Here is a 25835-nt window from a genome sequence, read left to right as displayed (position 1 = left end):
TTCCCAAAATGTGCATCTTGTAAAAAACAGGATTTTTTTTTTCTTATCAAAACACAAAAGAGCTTTCTTAACTTAAAGAAAGTATTAGCCTTTTTTTTTTTTCTGTTTGCTTGTTTGTTTTAATTTGAGTGAGTTTATCAGATCTCAGCTTTAGTTGTCGTTAGGTTACCTGACACTTGTTTTCATCTTCCTTCCTCTAGAAGAACTTGTTTTTACATCCAACATCAGATACAATCTTTTGAAAGATGAATTCTTTTCCCTAACTTCAGGGTAGGATTTCAACTTGTCATTGCTAAGCATCTTGTATGTTTTCTAGAGACTCTAGCAGAAAATCCATGAAATTTCTGAGGAATCCACAGTTATGCTTATATACATTGCTTGTAGCCATTGTTGAGTCTGTCTTCTTCCAAATAAAACAAATGCCACTTACTATGCCAGTGTTAGAGCTCAGATCTAATTTTGTCACCTTTATTCAGGCCGAGGTGTCCTATTGATTAAATAGGAACAAAAATATATTATTTGACATATTTGGCCTATTAACTGATATTATTTACAGTCTATATTGCCATAGCAGCTATGTTTGCTGGGCAAACTCTAGGGAGTTGTGTTTTTGACAGCGTACCATAACAAAAAGGCAACACCTTCTTCTGTGAGCTTGTGAGCTGAGGTGATGATCCAGGAGGTGTGTGTGCCCAAACTTACCTGCTGGGACTGTCCATCCATGCTCAAGGACGTTCAGAGAAATGACATCTAAGCAGATATATATAGTCCACACAGCCAGGTTTAGGCTCGTACTTCAATCGTAAACTCATTCTTTTTATTTTTATTTTTCTTTGATAATTGAATTTTACTGTGTCTACTTCTACATTTACTACATATTAAATTGTTACCTAATAAAGGACACACATATCTAGATTAAAACAACAACAACAACGACAACAAAAAGTCCTTTTTAATGCACTATGTGGACCAGAGTAATTATAAAAGATGAGTTAGGACAATTCTGCAGTTCAGCATCTGTGCAGAAGCATGCCCCCTATGCTTTACATAAAAGGCCTGACTCATGTGGGTGTGACTGCAAGGTGAGGGCCACTAAAATAAAAAATGAAAACAGCTGAAAGACTTGGGTTAAGGCACATTGGCTGAGATACTTTAGTTTAAGAAGGTCAGCGTGAAAAGTCATTCAACTCTCCTTTGGACTTCTTACCCTAGAAAGAGAGAACAATAATAAAATCAGGCAGCAATAAATTTAGAGCAAATTAAAAAAAATACTTTAATGTAGCACATGTCCTGACTATAGAATTCATTGCAGTAATAGGTCATCGAGTTAAACACTACGGCTGGATAATTTTATCATCACTCATACTGAGCCAAATCCTCCTCTCCGTGGTCAAGCCAATGGTCTTCAGTGAGACTGAAACAAGAGCCTTTGCCCGAGTAAAAGCAGGATTTACCCCAGTACTTATGAGATTGCTATGCTCAATGAAAAGAACAATAAAGGTAATTAGAGCCTGTGCTCTACACATCCTCTATGTACTGAAGTGGGGGAGTAAGCTCCCTTTTACTGTTCCATAATTTACTAGAACAACTACAGAGGGGATTTAAAGTAATAGGTGCTGACCACTGGTACAGTACTGGGTCACAGATGCTTTACTGAAAAAAACAGCTCTAGCTCCAGATTACTCTGCCAATCTGTAGGGATCATTATGCATTCTGTAATTATGAAGTATAGGATCTGGTACACATGCACTGAGAACCTACTTCCCCTCTCCTCACCCATAAAGAACTTTTCATCACAATGAGAATTGCACAATGGTGTTATAAATTATATGCCAGGTTTCAGTCTGATCTTGGGTATTCATTTCTAAACCTTTCAAAACACAGGTTTCTAATTAAAATTATGACACGCTCTTTCAACAACAATAACCCAGTATGCAAGGACCTGCATACCTTTCAAACCTTTCATAAGGAAAAAAAGTCAGCCCTAATTTGCAAGAGAAGTTTATTGTTTCAGTGGCTTTGGGTAATGAAACCTTAGAAGCAGACTGCCATGTCAGTGTGCTGGCAGGGGTATGACCCAAGAGACACACAGCTAGGGCCAAATCTGAGGAAAGTTATACTGTCAAAGCCTCACTTCTCAGTAGAAGGAACTTTCTTCTCAACTGTAAATGCAGTCTTTAATGTGTAAATAATGCTGCTAAAGGTGATGTTAGGGAGCCCCTTCCTGTGTCTCCAGGGGGAGGTTGCCAGCCTTGCTGCTTCAGTCCCACCTAATGAAACGAGAGAGCTCGTGTTGCTGCCCATGCTATGCGGAGGGATGCCTTTGCCATTGCTTCAGGGCTGAGGGAATCCTCATTTTTCCCCACGTACGGATATTAAATGTCAGCGTCAGCAGCTGGCATTCTGCAGCCGACGCCGGCAGAGGGGACATCTCGATGGCTGTCGCCTCGGCAGGAGAAACAGGGGGAATGCAAATGCAGGCAGAGCTCTGCACTGACCAAGCCACAAGGAGAATACCCTTTGGCGGTGTTCCTGCTCCTCCTTGAGTTCTGGGAGCAGAGGCTCCTGGAAAGGGTGCCTGAGAAGCACCCACGGCCATCCTAGGAGGAATCCCCCTGTGCTTGGGAGCGATTCCTACAGCCAGGCGCTGTGGCACGGGGGCTGTGGGAACTGCCCCTCTGGGGGGGCACAGGCCAAGCCCTCGCTTCTCCAGGACGACACAGCCTCTGGGGGGGGACACAAGGAGGAGAAGGCAGCTCTGAGGCTTCCATGCACCGCGGCTGGGTTTTTCGCACCTGCAGCCACCACCCCTCGGTGCTGCACCTCAGGGGCCGCTGCTGCGGGCTGAGCAGCCCCATTACCTCACCCTGGGAGCGAGGCAGGCGAAGTTAGGACCTCTCCTCCTCTTTCTCCTCCCCGGGCAGCCACCCCCCATTATCCGCACCCACCCGCCAGCGGGACCATCACAGGCATTTAATAGCCGGGCTTTCCTAAATAAATAAATAAATAAATAAATAAATAAAACATATATGTAGATAGAAAAAAACCTTCACCACCCACGCGGAGATGCTTTTTTCAAGGGGAAAAATAAATAAATAACCCCCAAAGAGCATCACGGCCGTCCTGCAGCAGGTGCTCGGCGCTGCCGCCCCCCCCCCCCCGCACCTTGCGAGTCATCCCGGCCTCCCCCCCCCCCACTCCCCCGCCCCGGGCGGCCGTCGGGTGCCGCTTGCCATCGCGCTGGGAGATATTTTCGGGTGGCAGGAGCCGCCTCGTCATTTCCGCCAGGAGGAGAAAAAGACACCGGCGCGGACAGAGACGCAGAGCCGCAGCCCCCCGCTCGCCGGGGAGCGACCCCTCGGCGGGGCCGTGCCGTGCGGTGCCGAGCCGGGCCGGGCCGGGCCGGGAGCTGCCGCCGCCGCCCGCGGGTCCACGGGGGCGGGAGGCGTCGGAGCGTGCTGCTGCTACCGCCTCCTCCCCTTCCTCCTCCTCCTCCTCCTCCCCCTGCCGCCGAGCCGGCAACATGAACTGAAATCCCCAGAGAGGCACAGAGGCGGCGAGCGAGCGGAGCGGAGCAGAGGCAAGCGGGGATTTAGAGGCTTTCTTCATCCTCCTTCTCCTCCTCCTCCTCCTCATCCTTCTCCGGGGGCAGCCCCGGCTCCGGGCAGCGCGGTCCCAGTGCCCCGCACAGCCTCGCCCCTCGCCCGGAGAGCGGCGGCCGCCCGAGCCCCGCGCCGCCGAAGCCCCCCATGGCCCTCATTATGGAGCCCGTCAGCAAGTGGTCGCCGAGCCAGGTCGTCGACTGGATGAAAGGTGAGCGGCGCTGCCCCCCGGCGTCCCCCCCTTCCCCCTATCCCCGCAGGTGCGGAGGGCTCCGCGGCTTCCCCCGCGCCGGGGTCCCGCCTCCCGGCCCCGCCGGCTCCCCCCGCGGTTTTGGGGAGGGGGCTGCCTTGGGGTGTGGGGGCAGCGCAACCCCCTCCGCCCCTGGGTGTGGGGAAGGGGCCGCAGCGACAGGGGGCGAGCCCCGCGAGCATCCCCGCCGGGAGCGGTGCGAAACGGCTCCCCAGATGTAAAAGTTTAACCTCGTCCGTGGGGATGGGGGGGGGGGGGGGTGGTACGGCGGCGGCCGTCGGTGCTACCGGGGGTCTCCGGGCCGGCTGCGCCTTGCCCCCGGCGGAGGGCACCCGGGCACGGCCGGGGTCGGGGTGCCCGGGGTCGGGGGTCGGCGCCCAGCGATGCCTGGTTGACGCTGACCTGGGTGCCCTGGGCTGCCTTCGTCGCGCTGGGACTGCTCCTCTGTCTTCTCGCGCTCCCTCACCTGTACTTCCCTCTCTCCCCCCAAATAAAGTCTCTGGAGAATAAAACTCGGACTTTCTGGAAATGCTTTTCTGTCGTTCTGAGTATGCTGCTTTGAAACTGTAATTTAAAAGGGTTTTCTTTTTCCTTTTTTTTTCTCTTTTTTTTTTTTTTTCCTTCTCATTTTTATATTCAGCTTAGTCCACAGCTGTGTTTTGGATAAATTGCCATCTAGTATTATATATCTTTTTATAAAGATAGAATGATCGGATGGGTACAACTTTTGAACAACTGCTACATTGTGGGAGTTCTTTATAACATGCTGCGTGCTACTAATGTGACAGTTTCACCATCCTTAAAATTTCAGGCACATAGCATATGTTTTCAGTTATTCCATCCTGGCATTTATAGCTGTTGAGTTATAATTATGTTAAGTAACGAACATAGTTCTGCTCTTTCTGAAGTGTTCTAATCCACAGAGTTATAAAAACAGAATAATGTGATGCTTCATATTCGAAGAAATTAGCAAACATCAATAAAAAAAAAATTGAAGGAGCTACAGATGATCAGCATTAAAAGCGAGCCCCTTTCAACTTCAAACTGTTTTATTACAGCCATTTAACTTCCAACATTTTTCCTTCTAAAAAAAGACTGCGTAGGAGTTTTTTCAAATCAATGTCTGAGATACCTCCCCCATATTTTGTGAACACACACGAAAAATAATGAATTTGCAGATACATTTCTGAAGTGTTTGCAAAATGCAGTAACACATCAAATGCTTTTCATAAATGACAGGTGAAGTGCACTACATGCTCTGTTTCTACATTACATCAATATAAAAATCAGTTATTTAAAAACAAGAGGCTGAGTAAACGAAATCCAATATTAAAATTTTGTGGGGCTGGAGGAAGGTTTGTAGTTAAAAGCCCGTAAATAATGCATAGAGTTGTAGGTCTGTTTTTAAAAATAATTAAGTGAAGTTTACCAAAAAAAAAAAGTTATTGCAATCACACCTACAGTTTGGATTACGAAGCTTGTGTTTAAATGTTTAATCTGTTTAGTTTGGTGCAAATGCTCATTTGTTTCTCTGAAGTACTTTCATTCTTACTGAGCAAGCAAATATATCTTGCTTCAAGCTTTCATTTCTTTATTTTGTATTCTGAATGGCAGACAAAACTTCATCTAGAATGACGTGCATAGAGATAAACCACCCGCCTTTGGCTAGAGTTCTTTAAGGAAAAACGCCTAGATATGTGATGCAATTTCAGAAACTGAGCCTAGAAATGAGTAAGACCGGCAGCTGTGTACAGGTCCTGTTCTGCCTGGTGGACAACACCTCCCAAAGTTTGGGGGAAGGGCTGTAGTGGGTAAGGGCTGCAGCAACTTTGTTTTCCTCAGTTATCATCTGAAGTTTTGCAGAACGTTGTTGCTGAAATCCAGGTGAAAAGAGGTTCTTCTACCTCTTTAAACACATTGTCTCCAAAAATTATGTTTCAGAAAGTCTCAAAAATAGCTTATGTTTGTAATTTGAAGAGGTATCCAAGACAGGTAAATGCGTGAAGTGTGAATGGATATATCTTTCTCTTGAGATCTTTGGGGTGAGTGCATTAGTGGTTTGCATTAATGGCAGTCAATTCTGGTCTGCATAAATTACATTCAGCTTCAAGACACGAGGATATTTTGCTGAGTTACTGGAGTTATTTTATGGAATTATAAATGCTGAACTTGGTTTTAACCTCTTTCTTTAAATAAGTGCCCCTTTATGTAATACGCCTGCTAAAAGCAGCTCTTTAAAGAGCATTCTTCAAAACAGATTTCAGTGTTCAAAGCACAATCCTTTCTGCAAAAGGAAAATCCTACTGTTTAACATTGTTTACAGTTATCTGAAAGCAAGGGGAAATGAAACACTTTAGATTTTATTGCTCTCAGTGCTTTTGTGATGGTCTTGCAGGTATGACCTGAACATTTGCAATGAATTCCCTGTCTGGAATTCTTTATGTAGGCAAAACAGCCATTACATCAGTGGCATTTTGTTCAGAGCAGTGGTAAAGCATCGGAACTAATACCAAAGATGTGAGAAACGAAGACAGGGAAAGTACTCCAACCCTGAGGCGTTAAATAAAAGTGCTGAGCTCCTGGCCGGATGGCTGGATGGGGAGTCAGCTCAAGACGGTGGATGTTCTCTGAATAAATACAGCCTCCCCAGTGTGCTCTCATTTTTTAATTCCTTAGTATCCACAGTTGTTTTCTGAATCCGTTACTGCTCTTTGGACTGTTGCTCTGCTCGTAGGTGGAGTTGGGCATGGAGTTGGTTATGTGCGCAAGTAAGCAACTATCTCAATTTTAACCTATGAAAACGTGTACAAACGTGGATTAAGTATGTGAGCTAGTTGGTGTTAATTAGTTAAAACTTCACAACTGAAAATGGCAAAACAAATGGAGCTTGTGTTAGCAGGCGAGTTTCTGTATATCTTTGAGGTGAACCCACTGACGCTGCATTAACTGTCATAGAGCTGGAAAAAGAGCAGATGAATTAGCTCATCGCTCCCACAGGATGGTATATTGTATGTGGAGGGTAAAATTAATATTTAAGTTGATTCAAGATGTGCATTATTTTGCTTTTCCATATATTTAGTACTAATTATAAAGGCCCTGCATGGATCAATGAGCTGCAGCTTTGTCAATCAACTCCTCTGCCTCTCCTTTTGAGGACATATGTTGCTTCCACTCCAGCGTTGCAAGACGTTGACAAGTTGCATAGGCGAGCGCCGTTGAACGTCATGGCTTTCACTGAGTTGTGAAGGGAACGTGTCAGATGTGCTTTGGATTGCTAAGGCTCTGAGGAAACTCAAAGGCAAGACACGCAACTACTTCCCAACCATCAGGAGGTTTTTAACTGGGTCTTGTAATTTTGCTTCTTTTGTTTGAGGCTATTTATAATGGCTGTAGTTCGATAAGGGCTAGCAGCTTTTAACAACATTCTAGTTTTAATTCAACACTGTTCTTGCAATGGCAGAATCTGTTCAAAAAGCCAATCCACCTGGAAAAGTCAAAATTACCTTATCTAACAAAGCTTAAATATTTATTTTTTGTTTGTTGAATGACGGCTCATAGAGTTTATACTAAGCTCATACAGCTCACACAACAACTGTTGTAATGGTAGTCATACTGAAGAAGCTGAAATCTGAGGCAAGGAGGTGCTCTAAAGGCTCTTAATGCTAAAGAATTTGGCCTTTTTACCTATGTGAAGTCTACTGTATCAGCATTGAGAAGAATGTAAATCGTTAGGAGGACTGGGGAAAGAGAGAGTGGGGTGAATGTGTTAGCGAAGTGAAAGTGGAGTGCAGAAGTCCCCCAGTTGGATGATGAAACATTACATGGACTTAAGAACTGAGTTTCTGTCTGCTCTTCATGTACAAAGGTTCACGTCCATTTTCAGCAGTGTGTGTTTGCCTGGAGTTGTTGTGGGCTGCTGACCAGTTGGTGTAATGGGAATTACATGTTCTTCAAGAAAATGCAAGAATTTCATGAAATGCTCTGAAACAAGACTCTAACACTTAATAAAAAACAACAACAACAAAAATGTGTTGCTGTGGGGACCCTTTTATTTCTCTTTCTGTGTGTACACAGCGCTAGGACTTCTGTGGCAATACCCAGGTCCTGTTGCAGTCTCTGAACTATTAGGTAGCAACAGGGAAGCTCATCAGTGAAGGCACATAACCTTTCACAGCACTGGCGTCTAGAAAATGGATTTAAGCTTTATAAATGATAAAAATGACCACTGTATCCAGGGTTGCTGTCAGGCCTACTTTAAAAGCTTTTTTTTTTTTTTTTTTTTTTCCCTCCTCAGCTTTTTCTGAAGAAGGCTGTTATGGGCAGAGGTTAGGAGAGAGCTTTTTCTGGAGTGTGGGATGGACTGTGGTACCACAAAGGTCTATGAGCATCTGCCTTATGGTAGAGAGGTGGTGTGCTTGCCTATAGTTATGGGCCCTCATTTTGGGCTTTCAATTTTATCTTCATTTTCATTGTTTTATTGAGTTAAAGGTTCTGTTATATTCTACTTCCCTTCATGTTGTTTTTGACAGCAAATGCAAATATTAGAAGTAATACGAAAATTGTAGAGTTGTATCAGGGAAACAAAAGCTGGAAAATTAAGAGTATGAAAAATACTTGCATTCTGAAACTTTAGTTCACTGTGAGGGTTGTGGTAGATGACTGATGAGCTGCAGAAGAGTCATGAGCTTGAATAGTCATTGCTTATTGCCATATGTAGAATAGATCAGGTGTTTTACATTTCGTCAGCATTAAAACTTTTTTTTTTCCTTCCAAGAAAAGCAAACTGAAATTCTGCTGTATCAGAAGGTACATATAGTACTCCATTAGCTTTGAAGTGATGCTATTAAATGGAGCCATGAATTTCACTGTAATGCCTAGCAAGAAAAGCTGTGGAAAAGCTGTAGAATAATATGAAGTAGTGCCATAGTTGGAGCTTAGTTTTGATGGACTCCTGAACTTGTTAATTTACATGTAGTTACTCTGTTCATAAAAAAGTAATAATAATTTCAGTAAGATAAGGCCTTTGTGGAGAGGGGAGTTTTTAAAAAGACTGATCGTCTCTGTCAAGGGTTAAACTGTACTTTTCCAAACTTTAGTTTTAAGGACCCCAGTGTTAAAACTGCAGTGAAAGCACCACTGAAAGATATCTCTCTCTAGCTTTTTTTTTCTTTTTTTTTTTTTTTTCTGTGAATCTTTTACTTCTTACTTGCACTTATGACATTAGGAATTTTAATAGCATCATTGGCTACCACATCAGTCACAGCGATGTGTTTTAGAGTATTCTGGTTTGTGATTAGAAAACCTCTCCTGTCATTGTTTATCAACAGAAAATAAAACTGAAATTGAAACTCCTGTGTGACAATGCCTAACAGCCCTGGTGTTGCCATAGCAAAGGCAACGTTACATAAGCAGCCGCTCCGCAAATAATTCACACAGCCAAATTTTAAGCATAACAAGAACATCCATTTCTAAATTAATGATATCTCAGAAGGGAGCTTTCCTAGATGAGGTGATCTCACTCGTTGCCAAAATTAATGTGCTAGTTGGGAAGCTCTTTCAACACTGCCCCTTTACACCTTTATTTTGTTTGAACATATTGTTCTGTTTCTGAAACATCTGTTAGTTTAAATATGGCCTCACAATATGTTTTCTCAAGTGTTTTTTTTTTCTTCCAACAGTTCAGTGAAGTTCTGTATTCTGATCTTATTCAGATTTATTTGCATGTTGCTGTATTAAACCAAGCAATTTACAAATGCCTTTTCTGGTTAAAGCCTGTCAAGCAAAGCAGTGATATAAACCAGATCATTTCTCAAATGAGAGTTTTGAAATATGTATACATACGTATTTTTAGAATCATTGGAAGTAGTCTTCTAGTACTCTGATAATAATGAAAGAGGCAGTTTTATTTTCTAAAACCCAGACTGGCGAAGGATCTGTTCTTCCCAACTGATCCTGCAAAGAGTCAGCTAACCATTTAACCTCAGTAAAGTTACTGTAGCATTTGATTGTACTGCATTTCTCAGAGTCAGGTAGTAGTATTTGTTACTGATTTCCAAAGGAATAGGGCAAAGCTGTTTCCTGAGAAAATTCTTCATGTATAGGCTTGCATTCAGGGGTATGCTACTAGGAGAAAGAGGAAGCCTTTTCCTCAGGCTCCTATTCTGTGTGTCTTCTGTTTCTTTTTCAAGAGGTTAGTATTTCCTAATTAAATCATAGGATAACCGGAATGGTGGTCATCTGCAGCAAGCATCCTTAGCAGGATAGCTTTAGATTCCTTGATCCAAATAAAACAAATTTGTACTACTGTCACACTTATTGCTTAAATAATTTGTTTAATGAAACATTTAAACATTCAGTTTAGAAGATGAATGGTTATCAAAACAAATGCTGTTGGGTATGGACTCCCATGTATATTACTGAACAATTCAAATTCTGGAAGGTCTGTGTTGTGAAACTATGAATACCATATTTTCTTCATTCTAGTCTTCCAGCTTTTCAAATGCATCTACTTTTTTTCTAAAAAGGTGAAGAAGTATGGAGATGGAGTTCAGTTGTATTTCTCAAGAAGAAAAATTGGGGTCGGGGGGGCTAGTATTTGACCCATGTTATAGACAAAATACAGAGGAAATGAACTGCCGTATGAACGTCCTTGCAGCACTGAGCAGGGTATTTAATTTCTTATTGTGGGACAGTTGGGCATAGCAGGACGCTTGCTCTTAAATTTAAGATAACCTCCTCTCCTGGAGCAAGCATCTGCTGCTTCTGACAGTATTCCTGCAAGTGAAGTGTTGGAAGACACAGCTCCATCAATCTGTGACACCCAGGATGAGCATTTCTCCCTTGTTGTATATGGGGGTTAGAAGTGATAGAAGATAACAGGTAGATGAAGTGACTTTTTTTTTTCTCCTTTACGTTTCCAGTGCAGGGATCTCTCAAGTCATTTTAAAGCACTAGAGGCTTGAAAATCTAGTGGGATTTTTATTTTTATTTTTTGTTCTGCCTATCTGCCAAATAATGTCATCTCTGAGAAAATAGCTGTGGATGTGATCTTTTAGGGTATTTGGCTTTTTTTTTTTTTTAAAGTAGAAATTTAGGGCACTTGATACCTCAGATGAAGTGCCTAGAACAGTAATTTCAAAGTGTTTGGCCTTACATGATTAACATCTGCTACAGTGCCATATGGTAGGAATTTCCAAGTAAACTGTTAATTAATATATGAGTGTACCAGAATAAGCCGTAATTAAACTATATTCAACTGAAGTGTATTATTTTAATATAGTGGGATGCAAAGTGCTGTACTTCTGTATTATACCTTTTCTATTGTGTGAAAAAGAGGGCAAAAACTTGATGAGAATGAACTGAGCCTTCAAATTAAAGGTTCAAGTGTTTTTTTTTTTTTCTATAAACGGTTTAAGACTTGCATCAGCATCAAACATCCACTGATTTAAGTGGAACAGGGTCTTCGTCTTGGTAATGATGAATTTTAGATTGCTAATGCTGTGGAGACTCCTCTGCTAGGATTTTACTGGCGTTTGGACTGTAACACATGGGGACCCTGTACTTTCATCTGGTGAAGCCAGTATGTTAAAAGTGGCAGTGTGTGCTGTGCGGGTAGTCAGTGGATGTACAGCTGAGCTGTTCAAGCATGTGAGCCATGTTCATATCACTTTAGATATCAAGCCAGCAGGCTCTTATGAATTCCAGAAATGGCGAAAACCATACCTTTTTCCGTTCTTTTAAAAAGGTACAGACCTGGCTGCTGGGTGACACTGCCTATGTGTCATGCCTATGCCACCTGGGCTAGTACCTCCAGTGGGACAAAATCATCCTGTTTGAGCTGGCCAAAATGATCTGGAGAAGTGTTGGGTGGGAGCTAAGGATGAACACAAGCAGGGACTCCTTGGTCCTCTTCTATAGAGCAGGATGTACGTGCTGCTGCTGCAGAGCTGGCTAGGTCACCTCTTGCTTCCCCCAGAGGATGGTTGTTGGTCCTATAGAAGTTTATAACTGCTTTTGTTAAACTGTAGAATTTACTTTTAGTTTGGCCAGATCCACCAGTTGCCAATAGCTACAGCTATAAATGACCTATTTTAAAATAGACTCTTCTCTGGCCTCCCTTCTTTTTCTCTTTCCCTTCTCTCCTGATAAACTTCATGTCAGTAGGAAGGTAAAGAAAATCTTTCTCTGCGTAATGAGGCCAGGTAAATATAGGCAGGACATTTCTATGTTGAGTAATTCACTAGATGGCATTCTTTGCTCTGAGTCAAGGCTGAAACCATTCCTGGGGGTGCCAAGAGTGCTTAGTGTTTTTTAGTGAGATTTGAACCTGAAGTCTTGACCAGGAATGGTTCCTGAAGGTCCACTGGCATTCTTCATTATAGTGGGGTATTTAAGTCTAGAGCCCTGATTAAATTCCATTTTAATAATCGAAATCTTTGTAACTGGATCCCCGTCACTGGTATCCATGACTGATCTGTGTCTTCCTTACTTTCTTTAATCGCTTTGTGGTTTTGCTGGGTGCTTTCACAGAGGTGATATTTTGAGTAGATGTTGTAAGATCTGCGAGGCTCAATGCAATTCTTGTCCTTGTTTTGTTTCAGCTTTTCAGGAAACTGTAGTGGAATGACCTGTTGAATGTAATGTAGAAGTTGCTCTCAGAAAAAATCTAACTTATATTGTATATGATCGACTATGGTGAATATACATTTGTCCTGCATGTGTAAACCTTCTTGAAAATTGCTATTTTTTGTTTGCTTGTTTTTTTTCTTGTTTTTGTCTTATTAAAGCATAACTGAATTGTGGGATGAAATATCAAAAATCACCTTGAGCATACAGCACTGGCTGACTTCTAGCTGACTTGTTTAGTGTTCTTTTATTGTCATGGGCAGAACCATAATATCTTTGTCTACATTTCTCTGTAGAGATCAAGTATGACTCTTTTTGGTAGAGTTTGTTTTATTAGAGCCAATCTAATCTTAAAAATAAAATAAAAAAAAGTAAAAATAAAAACGCTAGGGTGTTTTTTTTATTTTTGTAGTCTGCTTGAACTTGTTTCCAAAACTCTCTGTAAGTGCACTGTGATGAAGTGGTCATTACTGCTTTTCAGAGAGGTGCTTATTGCCTTTTTTCAAATATTGTGGTCTTACTGTTAGTTTAACCTCAAATGTGGAGGCTTATTGTTTCTTAAATTTCTCTTTGTCTTTTAGTATAGTGTTGAGTGTTGTGTCCCATAAGTCCTCTTGAAAATATCTGTGGTCAGTAATTTCACTGCTGGATACTGGGCTTTAAATTAGATGTAATTTTCATTACTTTAGCCATTATTTCATTGTATGTTTTAAACCATATGGATCTTAGCTGTTTAATGCAGTCTGTGGTCAGAAGCCTATTTCTGGAGCCCTTATAATTTGAGTCCAAGAGCACAATGTAGTGTGAAAAACTTGTCATGCTCTGTATGTGGATTTGAGAAAGGTTCAGCCTGGAAGAATAATCATTGCACATAAGAAATTTCCATATAAGTGTCAATCTGAACGTTTGAAGGAAGAAGTACCATTTATCATCAGAAAAATAAGAGAGTTAGGTGTATGACAGTGCTCTTTAAGAGGCAAAAAAAAAAAAACCACTCATTTTTTTTAATAGGGCTGTTTACTTCATAGCCTTCAAAGTATTGTTTTAAATACCTGCTCTAGCAAATTACATTGCTAGCATAGCATTTAAATGCCTCTGTGTGTTATGAGGCTACCCTCAGCAGCTGAAGAAAGCAAAATGGTGCATCATTAAACTTCTGTACTCCTGATTAGTGTTTCTTAGTTTTTTTGTTTTGTTTTGTTTCATTGTAAATAATGGATTTGGTGTCCTGATAACTATCTTGACTTGAAGAAGACATCTGAAGAGTCATAGTAAAGCTAATGAAGGTGCACTATCTGTTTCCTTAATGGAAATGTCAGCACTTGAAAGTGGTTTTACAAGCTCAGCCATCCAAGGCCTTAGGAAAAACAAAATCACTTTTCTACAAAAATATACCCCATGTACTATTCAGTAGATGAATAAAAGATACAATTTGTTGTGGAAGGCTAAAGGTAGTTTCTTTTCAGTAACTGAAAGTTTTCAAAGTTTAGAGGGAGCTCACTGATTTTTTTTTTTTTTTTGCTTGTTCTCTTTTGGTCAATAAACCCCTTTTCAGTCACTTATTTGGACATAGTTTACTTTATCTCCTTCATCGTAGCCTATTGTCCTTCAGATCCCTCTAGGTCACACTGAACTATTCAGTTATGAACAGGAGGTAACTAGTGCTAATGAGACATGGATGAGTAAACCTGAACAGACTGGACAATTAGTTACTGCCTCTGGTGCTGTTATCTGATCATGGGATTTTATCTGTGTTCCTAAAATGATGCCTTCTGAAGGAAGGTGTGGTGGCACACTCTAGGTGGCTGCCTGGGCATCTGAATGCAAGGGGTTGTGGAACAGGGACTTGAGTTTGCAAGATACTTTGTCCTGAATAATTTTCATCAGTGCAGGTCAGTGCAAACTCCTGTTTACTCCTGTTTGTGTAATAGAATAACTGAAAATATAACTTCAGTGGGTGGAGTTCCTTCAAAACAAACAAACAAAAATTAACTGAGGACTTGCCTTCTAACTGAAAAGAAGGTAAAGCAGAATAAAAAAAAATAAAATAAAATTCTGTCCAGTCACTTAAGAAAAAAAATAAAAGAACCACACCTTAGAAAATGTTTCGTTTTCAGTTGATAGTATATCACAGGCTGTGGTGAGAGTGGTGACATTGTAGATCCAAAGGAAAGATGAACATGCTCATAACTCTTCAATTGCATATATATGAAATTAATTCAAATAACAGGCAGAATTAAATAACAGCTAGGAATTGTAATGTTGTCGTGTCATTTCATTATATTTCTTCACTTTGTATAGGTTCAGTAATGTGGTCTATCTTTTACAAGGTAATTGACTTAAAAGCAGACAGTTCTATTTATCCTAAGAATTAAAACTGTAAATCCTAAGCTTGTACCCTCTCTTTTGTTGTGCTAAGATACTGGAAGCAGTTTCTTACAGATTCTTACAGATTGATTAAAAAATCAAAATTTACCTCAAGAAAGAATTAAAATGAAACTGTGGCCTCTGAAGGGAAAGATTAATGCATCAGGATTTAGTTAAAAGCAGTAATAAAATTTTGTAAAATTACAAATCTATCTAATTTACTTCTCTCTTAATAGATGGAAGGAATCTTTGGAAGTATTAAGGTAGTTCATAAATTTGTGGCTCAAAGTTTTTAAGTTCAAAATATTTCAGTAATGTACAATGTCATAGGCTGTATTTCCTGGAACGAAAATGGCTTCCAGATTACAGTAATCTAAAAACGAGTAAATATATAGAAAGAGCCTATAAGTGTTATGATTAGGTATTCAGATCTTAAGAGGTCATTTGTTTCTGTTTATACTGTTAACTATTTTAGGATTTTTGTGTCCCTGTGAAACAGCACAAATTGATTAAAAATCAGCCTTCAGTGTTGAGAGAAATAAATACATGTGGATCATCTAGAAGAATACATACTTCTTTCGTGTAATCAAATACCCTCAGAACAATTGACTTGAATGAACTTTTGATGAGTACTTAAATGTGCTGCCTGTAAAGTTATCATCGTATAGCATATGGGAAGTAAACTAGATAGGAGTTCAGAGGGGTCAGATAAGGCCAACTGTTAAGAGTTATTTGCCTGCTTTTTTTTAACCATTTTTTCCCTTCTTTTAATGCATTTTTTGCTGTGGCATATGTGACTTTATTTAAGTTTGCTCTGTGCTCTCTAATCCAATTGCTTTGTTTAATCAAATGAATATTTTTTATTTTGTTTTGAATTTTGGCTTTTGTTTTTAGCATTAAATGTGCATATGTAATTAGGATATGTATTAAAGATTAGATTCTTACAATGGGATGTGTGCCAGCTCTTGAAATGAAGTCATGCTTGTCGGGAGATAGTAAATAATAAGCTTCGTAGGGTTTAAAAGATGTCTTGCAAAATATTAGCCCCTGTAATGAGCACAAAGTGACAACAGCACATAAATATCAATTGTTTTTCTCCAATGGATCTGTCTGAATATGAGTTTTCTTAATTTGAATTAAATTTTCTTTTGCCGGCTTAATGAAACAAGCAAGAAGGGATGTTTGTCCTTTTTAGAAACCACAATTTCCCATCCCACAACAATGACTTGTTTTGAACTGAACAATCCAACATTCATACAGGATCTTGTAATCTTTGTTCACTAGACCACGTTAAAATAAGAAACTGCTGTCCAGTGAGTCCCTGTTTAGCTGCAAGGGGGAGTCATGGATTCCTAGCTTTGCTTTTGGGATGCTTCATATTTCATTTTTCATTTTATTTAGCATCATTTCATATTCCTGGGAACAGGGGTTTGAAGCATAAGGTTCCCCATGCTGTTAAATATCTTGAGCTCTATGGCACGTGAGCATCGTGGTGTGTGAGTACACGTGGTGCTAGTGCACAGGTTATCATCAAAAGTGACATTGGCTGGAACAGGATCTGGAGACAAGGATGGATCTGTCTCCATGCTAATTCGATCAGCTGAAAATATGTAGTCATAAGAGTTAGTGTTTTTTGATGACTGCAGTTTTAAATTCAGGCATTTAATTTCTGTCTTTAAGTACATGAATCTTTCCATGGGTCAAGACAAAGTAACTCCTCTGCTCATAATCTGGGCAGTTGTGTTTCTGATGTATTCCCTGACACCTGTGGGAGAAGGGGAGCTGGTGTAGCCCTTCTTTGTGGGTGCGCTTCTAACCCAAAGAAGGGAGAAAGTGGTAATGGTACATTGGGACATTGTATGACAGAGAAAGTGGAGTAATTTAAGTGTAGAGGAGGGAAAAAAAGGACACAGAGCACACGTTCTCAATCATTTTGCCTTTATGTTAAATTAATTTTTCATATTTTAAGTTATGTTCATAACTTAATTTATACATGCAGTTTTTTTTTTTTTTTTTTAATATTTGCTTTGGGAGACATGGTATGAAATGGATGGAACCATGGAAGAGAGAACTGCCTGCTCTAATGGGCAAATATTTCATGTAGATTAATAAAAGAAAAACAAAATCAGGTAATGGAGAAAATGTTATCTATTTAGTAATACAGGTATGCTTACCAAGCAACCAAACCTCTAGTATCTGGTGCTGAAATTAAGTAGCCATTATGCAAAGTAACAGCATATTGCTATGGGTATCCAGGTCTTAGATGCACCATTTTAATTTTTTAAAATGTTTTTAGCTAACACATAAAACTTAAGTATTCAATACTGGAAAGCCTTAAAAATCCTACACTGCCTTTTGTAAGAAACCATTATCTCAACTGCCTGTCTCAACCAAATCAGAGAAAATGGTTCGTTATACCACTTTTTTTTCTTCATTTTTTTCCCACGTGCTGCTTTACCCTCTGCATTGTTTGCATTTCTTTGATATTAGTGGTATTTCAGTGGCAGGTAACGAGGCTGCTCATCACCCACTGTACTGCAGGTCCTCCGGGTCCTCCTCATTACAGGGGAGGGAGGAGGTTAAATGCATTGTGTGATCTCTACTTTAAGTGCACTGAAGCATTTCTAACTGACTGGCTTATTTTTTTAATGAAAGAAATTTGTCTTGTAACAGCTTTATATGCCCAGCTAATTAAAACCACTCCATTATATTGCTCTCTATATATCCTGTTTGGTAGGCAGAAAGCATTTGCTCTTTGACAGATTCATTTCTTGCTGGTGTTGGTTTTGTAGAACAGCACTGTCTTGGACTTCTATAACTTAGAAATAATAAGGCATTAAGGCATTTTATGTATTTGAAAATACAAAGATTTGTTAATCATTAAGACAGAAAGCATGTTTGGTCTTGTTTAGCACCATAAGATACAATTTGTTCACCATGTATAAATGCCTCAACATTATGGCAAGACTAAGTTGAGGGACATTTAGTTTGATACATTAGGCTTGGGAATGTGTTTTAAATTAAAAAATCATTACAACACATGGTATGCCTTTGCTAGCAACCTTTTTAAAAGCTGTCAGGCAGAAAAAATGCCTTGTGTTAGTGAAGAGGTGGAATTGTCTGTACATAGGCACTTAGTTTTGGTTGATACCCTTCAAATTATGTGAAGACTTGTACATTTTTCCAGTGGTCTTGTTGCAATGCTTTGTCTTCTGTACAGATCTGAGCGTGCACGTGTGGGATTTGAAGGCTTCCACACCACATGTTACTCCTTATCTGAGATCTGGAGGCCTGAGGAACTGTACCCAGCTGGAGAGCTGGATTGCTGTAGAGATGGAGCCACCCACTAAACAAATCAAATGTATCCTGCTTTTCCTCCTATCTTTTCCCTGTGCCAAAAGCTCTGGGATAGTCTGAGGATTAACAACCCCATTACCTTCTGTTCCAGATGTCAAGCAGTCCCTTGACAAATTCTTTGATGGTAATGTTGGTGCAGATTCTGTAGAATGGTGAAAAAGGGAAAAAAGTCATTATTCATTGCTAAAAATTTCACAAATGAGATTTCTATGTAGTTTATTGCTGCTGATCCGGTTGACCAAGTCAGCTGGATTCTTCTTGCAAATCCTGCAGTTTTAAAAATGAAAGACAACTACCCAATGCAACATCCCCTCACCTTCCAACAAGGAAGGGCTGAGGAGGGGCTTGAGTAGACACTTTCATACCTGAGTAGAGAGTCCCCTTGCACCAAGGACACCACAGCCTGAATGGCACAACAGACAACGTGAAGTGAATAGGGGCCCAGGTTATTCGGAGGGAAAGATCTAGCAGCTAAATGATAATTGTGCATGCTTGTGGCCAAGCAGTAGAAGCCATCACAGTTTTCCATCTGCTTCCGTGTTATTCTTCTGACTGAACATAGAATGGGAAAGAGTTTGTAATTCATTTAATTGTAATTCAATTTAATTCAATTAAATGATTTTTGAGCAATAGAAAACCCTTTGGTGTAAAACTCCTGTCTGCTATAAACTATAGGTCCACTTTGATATAGTACAATGCTTATCATTTTTACAGTGATAAGCAAGATGCTACAAAATAAATTTGTGCTGAAGAAAACTAAACAAGTGCACCATCAAGATCTATATCAGAAGCTTCTTGAAGCTTTCTGAGAAATATCAGTGCTTTGACAAAAGTACTAATATGCTGTGTTGCTGTGGATAGGAGCTGGATTTGCTTCCCATTTGTTACAAGGGCAGATGGGGTTTCAATGCATATTGCACAGTAAGTTGTGAATTATGAGTCAGGTCATAATAGGACTGTAAAGATTTTTAACAGTGCTCTACAGATAAGGTAAATAGATCGTTTGGTGAATCTGTGCTAAAACAAGTTCAAAATGTCAGCTGGGGTTCTGAAGAATACTCATTATTAATAAAAGCATAGTAAATGTTAACATTTGTGTAAACTCTAGCTTTTATTTTCACCAGAATTTGTGATGGCTTTTAAAGGATTGTTTTCAAGGGTATTTACTGACATTCTCAAGAAAAAAAAATTAAAATGCCATCATCTTACAGCCGGAGACTAAGCCTCTTCTGTTTTAAAGTTTACATAAAAGAAATGATACTAAAATGTCAAGGAAAAGAAGCCAACCCACTCTAACATAAAAATAAGAGAAAAAAAGTAATTAATGTAATGTGTATTAAATATACTATGCACCATATATATATATATATATATATATATATATATATATATATATATTTGGTAATGGTAACATATTATGAAAAATGCTTATGGCATTTTGCCATGCTTCTTGGTAGAAGGTCTTTCCTGACTCTTGTTGTGGCCCATGGCAGCGTGGTCGTGTATTGGCTTGTGTGGGCAGTTAGCAGATGTGCAGCAGGTTAATGCTGGTGGCTCTGCAGTCTGAGGCATCTCTTACATTAGCCCTGTGCCTTCCTGCGGCATTAATGCGTTATTCATGTGCTCACCAGAGGTGACATTACCTGGCTTGTGAGAGAGGCCTGAGTCTAGAAAAAGTGTGTGGCGTGGTAAACTCACGCTAACAAAGAAATCTCTCTTGGGTTGGGTTATCTGTAGAAGGCAAGGGGGGGCTAATATTGTCTTTTTAATTAGATTTGTTAAATTGGCAGCTGCCTGTGGACTGAAGTATGGGCTGTGTGGAGCAGAGGGAGGTCAGAAAGCCTCCTCTGTGGGCAGGCAGGCTGAAGGAAGTGCCTGTGAAGTCCTACGCGGCTGTCATGTAATGAGTAATGCCATGTGGCCTGAACTTCAGCTACCAGCCCTGTAAGGCTCTGCTTCTGACTCCAGCAAAATAAAAAAAAAAAAGTCAAGTGCATTAGTTGCTTTACAGTGTAGCAAGGAACTTTTGTAACAATTGATGTTTTTGTCATGTTTTGAATACTCATTAACACTTAAGATTAGCTATTAAAGGACATGAAACGTTTAATCACCATGTCTTTTCTTATTAGCAGTAGTCACTAGTGCAAAGCTTGTTTAAAATAATTGTAATTAAGTGGGAAAAAAAAACCCTGCCATTTAACTCTTTTACTTGGATTGCTGCAATTTCAAGTGTTTGGATTACTGGCCCAAGCAAGCTACATTTTCTTCTCCATGAAATAATATTTTTAAACCCATAAAATCTCAAAGTATCAATAAAATAATCCTAAATGTCAAGCCAAAGTCTGGAAGATCCACTTACCACCTCTAAATGTTTAGGCATTTTTAGTGTTTAGTGCAAAGGTGAATAATTTTACTCACAACAGAAATTAATGATTTCTCATTTTCTAAAGGTCTGCTATTTCATTAAATACTATAAGTATGATACAACGTTGGCTCTATAAGAGCTGCACATTTGTTGAGTTGCTTTTTCTTCCCTGGTAGTAGTTAGAGACTTAAAAAGCTGTTTGGAGTAGCCTGTTGACTGACTTGAACAAGATCTCTCAATTATAAATTTAAGGAAGATTTATCAGCCTTAGACCTCCTCAAAATACTGAAACACAGCCTTTGCTTGTGTTTTCAGCCAGATACACAAAAAAATCCAAATAACAATAAAATAGCTAATATCATCGGGGGTCTGTAATTGTAGGACCTTTTTTTCTTAGATAGAGATCTAATCCTTTGCACAAAATGGGCATCTAATCAATGGGGAAGCTCAGGTGCTGGGTACACCCTGGGGACAACCCCACTGAAGTCTTCCCCAGCTGGAAGCAGCATGGTGAAGGGCCCCAAGCACCCAGTCTGCAAGACATGGGTGGGGAAGGTGTTGTCTGGGAACAGCAGTGGGTTAGCGCGGGGGATTTAAGGATGAGAGAGAGGTAACTTTTGTGCTTTAATGAGGGCTGTTGGTCCCCCTTGCACTGATGAAGTTGGGACCGAGATGAGACACACTTCTTTCTCCTTGCCTCAGCCGCCTGTGGAGAAAGGCAGTGGACCCCAGGGGATGATTGCTGCTTTTAAAGGTCCTGGGAAAAACAGAGATGCAGGAAAATAGACTTTCGCTTCCTACAAATGCTGAAGGGTGAAGTTTTCTTTGAGAGGTAACTGTGGAAACCTGACCAGGAAAAACAATACCTTATTTTGTTTTTCCTGCATGCTGATGGAGTAAATTTTCCTGTTAGCATTTAGAGGATGCTGAATGATGAGAGTTTTGTTTTGTTTGCAGAAGAAAATCTTCTGCTCCATGCTGGAGCTTAGCTTCTTTTGTACAGCGAAGAAAAAAACAGCTTCTGCAGGCCTGGCTGAAGTGCAACCTTGGTGCCAGGCATTGGGGAAGGAAAAATTGAAGAGTAAGACACAAATAAAAAAGGTCAGCTAGAACTAAGTAGAGTGTAGGGGACTCTCCACTCCAAAACAAAATTTTATTGAAAAAGAAGAAGGATAGTATGCGCCTCCTAAAATCCTAAAAAGATTTCTAAACATTTTTTTCTTAAAAAAAATATTTTAGAATCCTAAAAAGTATATTTGTTCTTGGCAAAGTATCTCAAGGTCTCAGAAACCTTTCAGATACTACAAGCATCTCATGGGTAGATATCTGGGACCCTCTTTGCCTGTTGAAAATTCACTATAGGATTTGGGCTGGAAAGCTTCTTCCTGTGGGTAGCATGTTAGATCTTGAAGTTCTGTGCAGAGATTAACTCCTTGAAATTTAATTACCAGCTATTGCATGTTCAAAACACTAGCTGATATTGTTTGTTGTTGTTGGTTTTTTTCCCTAACGTATAACATGGGAAAATCATGAAGTTCAGAAATAATGGGAACTGAGTTATTCTACCAACATTAAAGAATTTCTGGATAAATACCAAAGTAATGAAAGACATCAATAGGTCTTTAGGCCTTATGGTTATATAAAGCTCTGTTAGAATTAATTTTGGAACATGTTCATATATATTGTGCTAGGTAATACCATGTGTATAAAGGAAAAACTTTTTTTTTTTTAATCTCTAAATGGTGACAGTTTTTGACATTTTCACATTAATGTAATTACTTTAACTTCTGAGAGATACTATATAGTGCTTGCTTAGGTTTGAGGTTTCCGTAATATCAATTAAACTATTTAGTCTCTGCCTACTAACAGGAGAATGGACATAAGTAACTCTGCAGCTTTCCAGTAGAATTAGAGCTTCATTGCCTAGCAGATGTGCAAACTCACACATACATGAAGCACTAGAGTGAGCTGCTTTAATATCTGTAGTATTTACATGCTTGAAGTTAAAATCATGCACAGTCTCAGAAATGAGGCCCATATTTACAAACTACAGTATAGCTCAGATACGTATCCCTTGGAAATCTTACTCTGGGGATTTTCTGAATTTGACTTTTCTATTTTCACAGTGTAAATATTGCATTCTTGATAGTATCTAGCAGTCAACTGACTTGTAGTTAGTCCTTACTTACTGTACTGACTGTGGTATGTTTTTGGGTTGCCAATAGCTGTGAAAATAGTATAATAATGAATAGTCTGCAAAAGTACTTTTATACTGACACCGTTCATCTGTTTTTTCTGGGATGAAAGGCTGCCTTTCTCAGAAGGTAAGAAAAGCAATTTCTGTTTTTTATGTCTGTGCATTCAGAAATTTGTTCTAGTTGTTCTAATAAAAAAAAAGTTTTTAAATAGTTACTTTCTTATTGTTTTTCTTTGATTGCTTTTATTTGTTTTTAAAAGTTTGGACATTCAGGGTGCTTTTTTTTCCCCCCCTCAAGATGGGTGTAGGCCTTCTTGAGATGGTTTAGAAAGCACTGATGCTACCAGCTGTCTTAAGTATAAATTTAAACCTGCTAGTTTACTTTGTACAATTCTTTCAAAAATGTTAGTATCTACAGATTTAAGTTTGACTAGTGAAAGCCTATAATCCTCTGTATCCAAATTAGCCTTCTTCATCGTATGTGCAGAAAGGAAGGGAGAGACGTTTTGGGATGGATTTCAATAGCATTGGGCCAAACACTGAGAGATTGTTTGCACAGCTGTGTCTAAGCAGGGACCAAACTGTTAAACAACCTAGTGGGGGGAAAATGAATAGAAACTCCTGTTGGCCAGAGCACTGAATTTCCTGGACAGTGCTCAGGATGTTATGAAGTCATTGCACATGCTGGGTCAAGGCTTTTACCCATATTTTCCCCTTGCACTTGGGAATAACTCCTGTTTTGCTTTTTCATAATTATATAATTGGGTTCAAGCATCTAAACAAAATTCTGTATTGACGAATGATACACTGTAGTGTACTTACCTATAACTTCAATTAGGGGACCTTTCCCTGCCAGCGAGCTGCTTCACTGATGTGAGAGGAGACAGTGTCTGTGTATCTGTCTTGCTTCCTTGCAAATTGTAGATTATGAAACTGGACTACTGAGTAATAATTTAATCAGTGGCATCAGAAGAGCATTAAGCTCCATTAAACATTGGGTCACCATCAATGTCAGATGAGTATTAAATTATGGCTTGCAACTTAGCAATACTCATCCAAAAGGCAGTGCTTAGGTTCTTGGCAAGCATGTAACAGTTTATTATGGAACAGATACTTCAGAGCTTAACATATGACTGAAGCGTCAAGTTGTGTCAGAGAAGATGGGCCCAACACTAATGTGATGCTCAGACTTTGTGGGACACATGTTAAGGAATTGCTCTCTACCTGAACAATGTTGGTTAAAAGAGTTTCATTAACAGGATCTCCTGTTGAATGCTTGGAAGTCAAAGCGTGGCTCGACTGTCTTATGATGTGAACAGGTCATAATAAAATCTCTTTGCAAATGATGGAGATGCAGCTCTCCTCCTGATGCAGAGGGAGGATCCCTGCAGGCTGCTCAAAGGTTGAATTTGTATATATGTGTATGTATATGTAAAAGAAACGTTGATTTCTGTCTGGAGCTGGGGCACCACGATATTGCCAGCCTGATTCTTTCAGGATGACTTTGAAACCTCTGCTGCTAGTCACAGATTTTCCAGGTAGCAGCAGTAAGGTGGAAGTAGTAACACACTCTCCAGGTGGCTTCACTGATGTTATCAGCAGCTCTCTTTTGCAGCAGCTAAATCCTCAAGGGTCTTGTCAGTCTGCTCTGTGGCTCCTGCCACTTATGAAAGTGGTGTGCTGCAGGAGACTCTGACCTTGGCTCATGCAAGGGGAGGGAGGAGAGTGAAAAATGGCTCCTAGAATAATATTGTTTTTTGCATTTACTGTGTAGCTGCGAAGAGAATAAGAAGGAGATGAGGAAGAGAGGGAGAAGGTTGGGCTGGTAACACAGCAGATGTGCTGAGGAAAATTTTTGCTGGTGGTGGCACTGGGAAAAGAAGAAACGAGAGTTGTTTTGGTACAGGCAAAAAATACCTGTTCTTTATGCAGCCTCTAGCTTGGTGGTAAGACAGATTGTCCTATTGAGAATTCTAACAAGATTTCCCTTCCCATCTGCTGAAGATGGTGGCTAGTGTTCTCACCAAAATCTTGCCCATGGTTAAGATTTTCTTATCGTTCTGTAATCACAGGTTGTCCATGTGGCCTTCCCGGCAGAGTATTGTGGCAGGGTATTTTGAGCCATGTGAGAGATTTTCATTTGTTAAGGGTTGCCTCACTGGTGCTCAGGAGTTGCCAGCTAAATTCTTGCTGCTGTGCAAAGCTCCTAGTACTTCTGCTCCTGGGGGAGTGGGTTGCAGGTGGGGATGCTGTACCTTCAGGTGAAGGAGCCTGGGCAGCTGGGCAGAAGGCCATGGTCTTCAGGGAGGAGTTGAATCATCTGGCTGCCAGATGAGGTGCTGGGGCAGTGTGTTGTGCAGAACCACTCCAGTGAAGGGAACTGCCTTCTGCCCATAACTCTCAACTGAAAAGTGCTGCCTGAGAAATTGGCTTGTCCTAAGTTGTTATGCTGTTATTTTTCTTTTCAAAAATATAACAGCGGTTTGCCTGAATTTTAATGTGAAGATATTAAAGCTTCAGAAGCTGCTTCCCTTTTCCACTTTTCTCTGTATTACAGTCATGAAACTGGCCATTATGCAGAGAACCAGCTCTTCAGCAGTGCAGAACCTGTCATGAGAAGCAGAATGGCACTGTACCTTTATAGATATGAGATTTTTCCAGTCCCTGCCTACCAGTGCTGAACTTCGTGCATGCTTTATTATTAAAAGGCCTGTTATTTATGAAATAGTTCAAGTTAGCAAAAAGATCCTGAAAGAACTGAAGAGTGTTAAGGAATTATTATAGGAGGCTGAAATAATACGTAAGCATGAGGATGCCAGTGCAAGATCAGAATATAGCTGATAGACACATGTCCAACAGACTACTTGGCATTTGGAAACGATGTTCAAAATGGCACACTCGATACCTTAGAACAGGTACTTGGAAATAAATGTGTCCTCTGTCTCTCAAAAATGCCTCCCTTTAAGTCCCACTGAGGCTCAGAAAGTTTATTTTTAATGAGACCAGAGAATTCTGGGGCAGGTAACAGGGACAATTGTTTCCTTTACTCTTTAGTGACAAGGAGGAAGGCAT

General features: G+C 40.2%; 1 protein-coding gene across 4 annotated transcripts in view; it reads left to right on the top strand.

The window, feature by feature from the left end:
* Window positions 1-3677: 3677 nt before the first annotated feature.
* The window catches only part of CNKSR2 (connector enhancer of kinase suppressor of Ras 2), a 215933-nt gene continuing 193775 nt past the window's right edge, over window positions 3678-25835 (top strand). For all 4 annotated transcript variants that reach the window (XM_035542316.2, XM_035542315.2, XM_035542313.2 and 1 more), the window contains exon 1: window positions 3678-3813. In XM_035542316.2, coding sequence (XP_035398209.1) covers window positions 3750-3813 — 64 coding nt within the window. In that variant the 5' untranslated portion in view covers window positions 3678-3749. The remainder of the gene's footprint in view (window positions 3814-25835) is intronic.

Source organism: Cygnus atratus, chromosome 1, assembly GCF_013377495.2.
Source record: "Cygnus atratus isolate AKBS03 ecotype Queensland, Australia chromosome 1, CAtr_DNAZoo_HiC_assembly, whole genome shotgun sequence".
Classification (NCBI taxonomy): Eukaryota; Metazoa; Chordata; class Aves; order Anseriformes; family Anatidae; genus Cygnus; species Cygnus atratus.
Note: the sequence above shows the minus strand (reverse complement) of the source record. Positions and strands in the feature narration are given on the sequence as shown.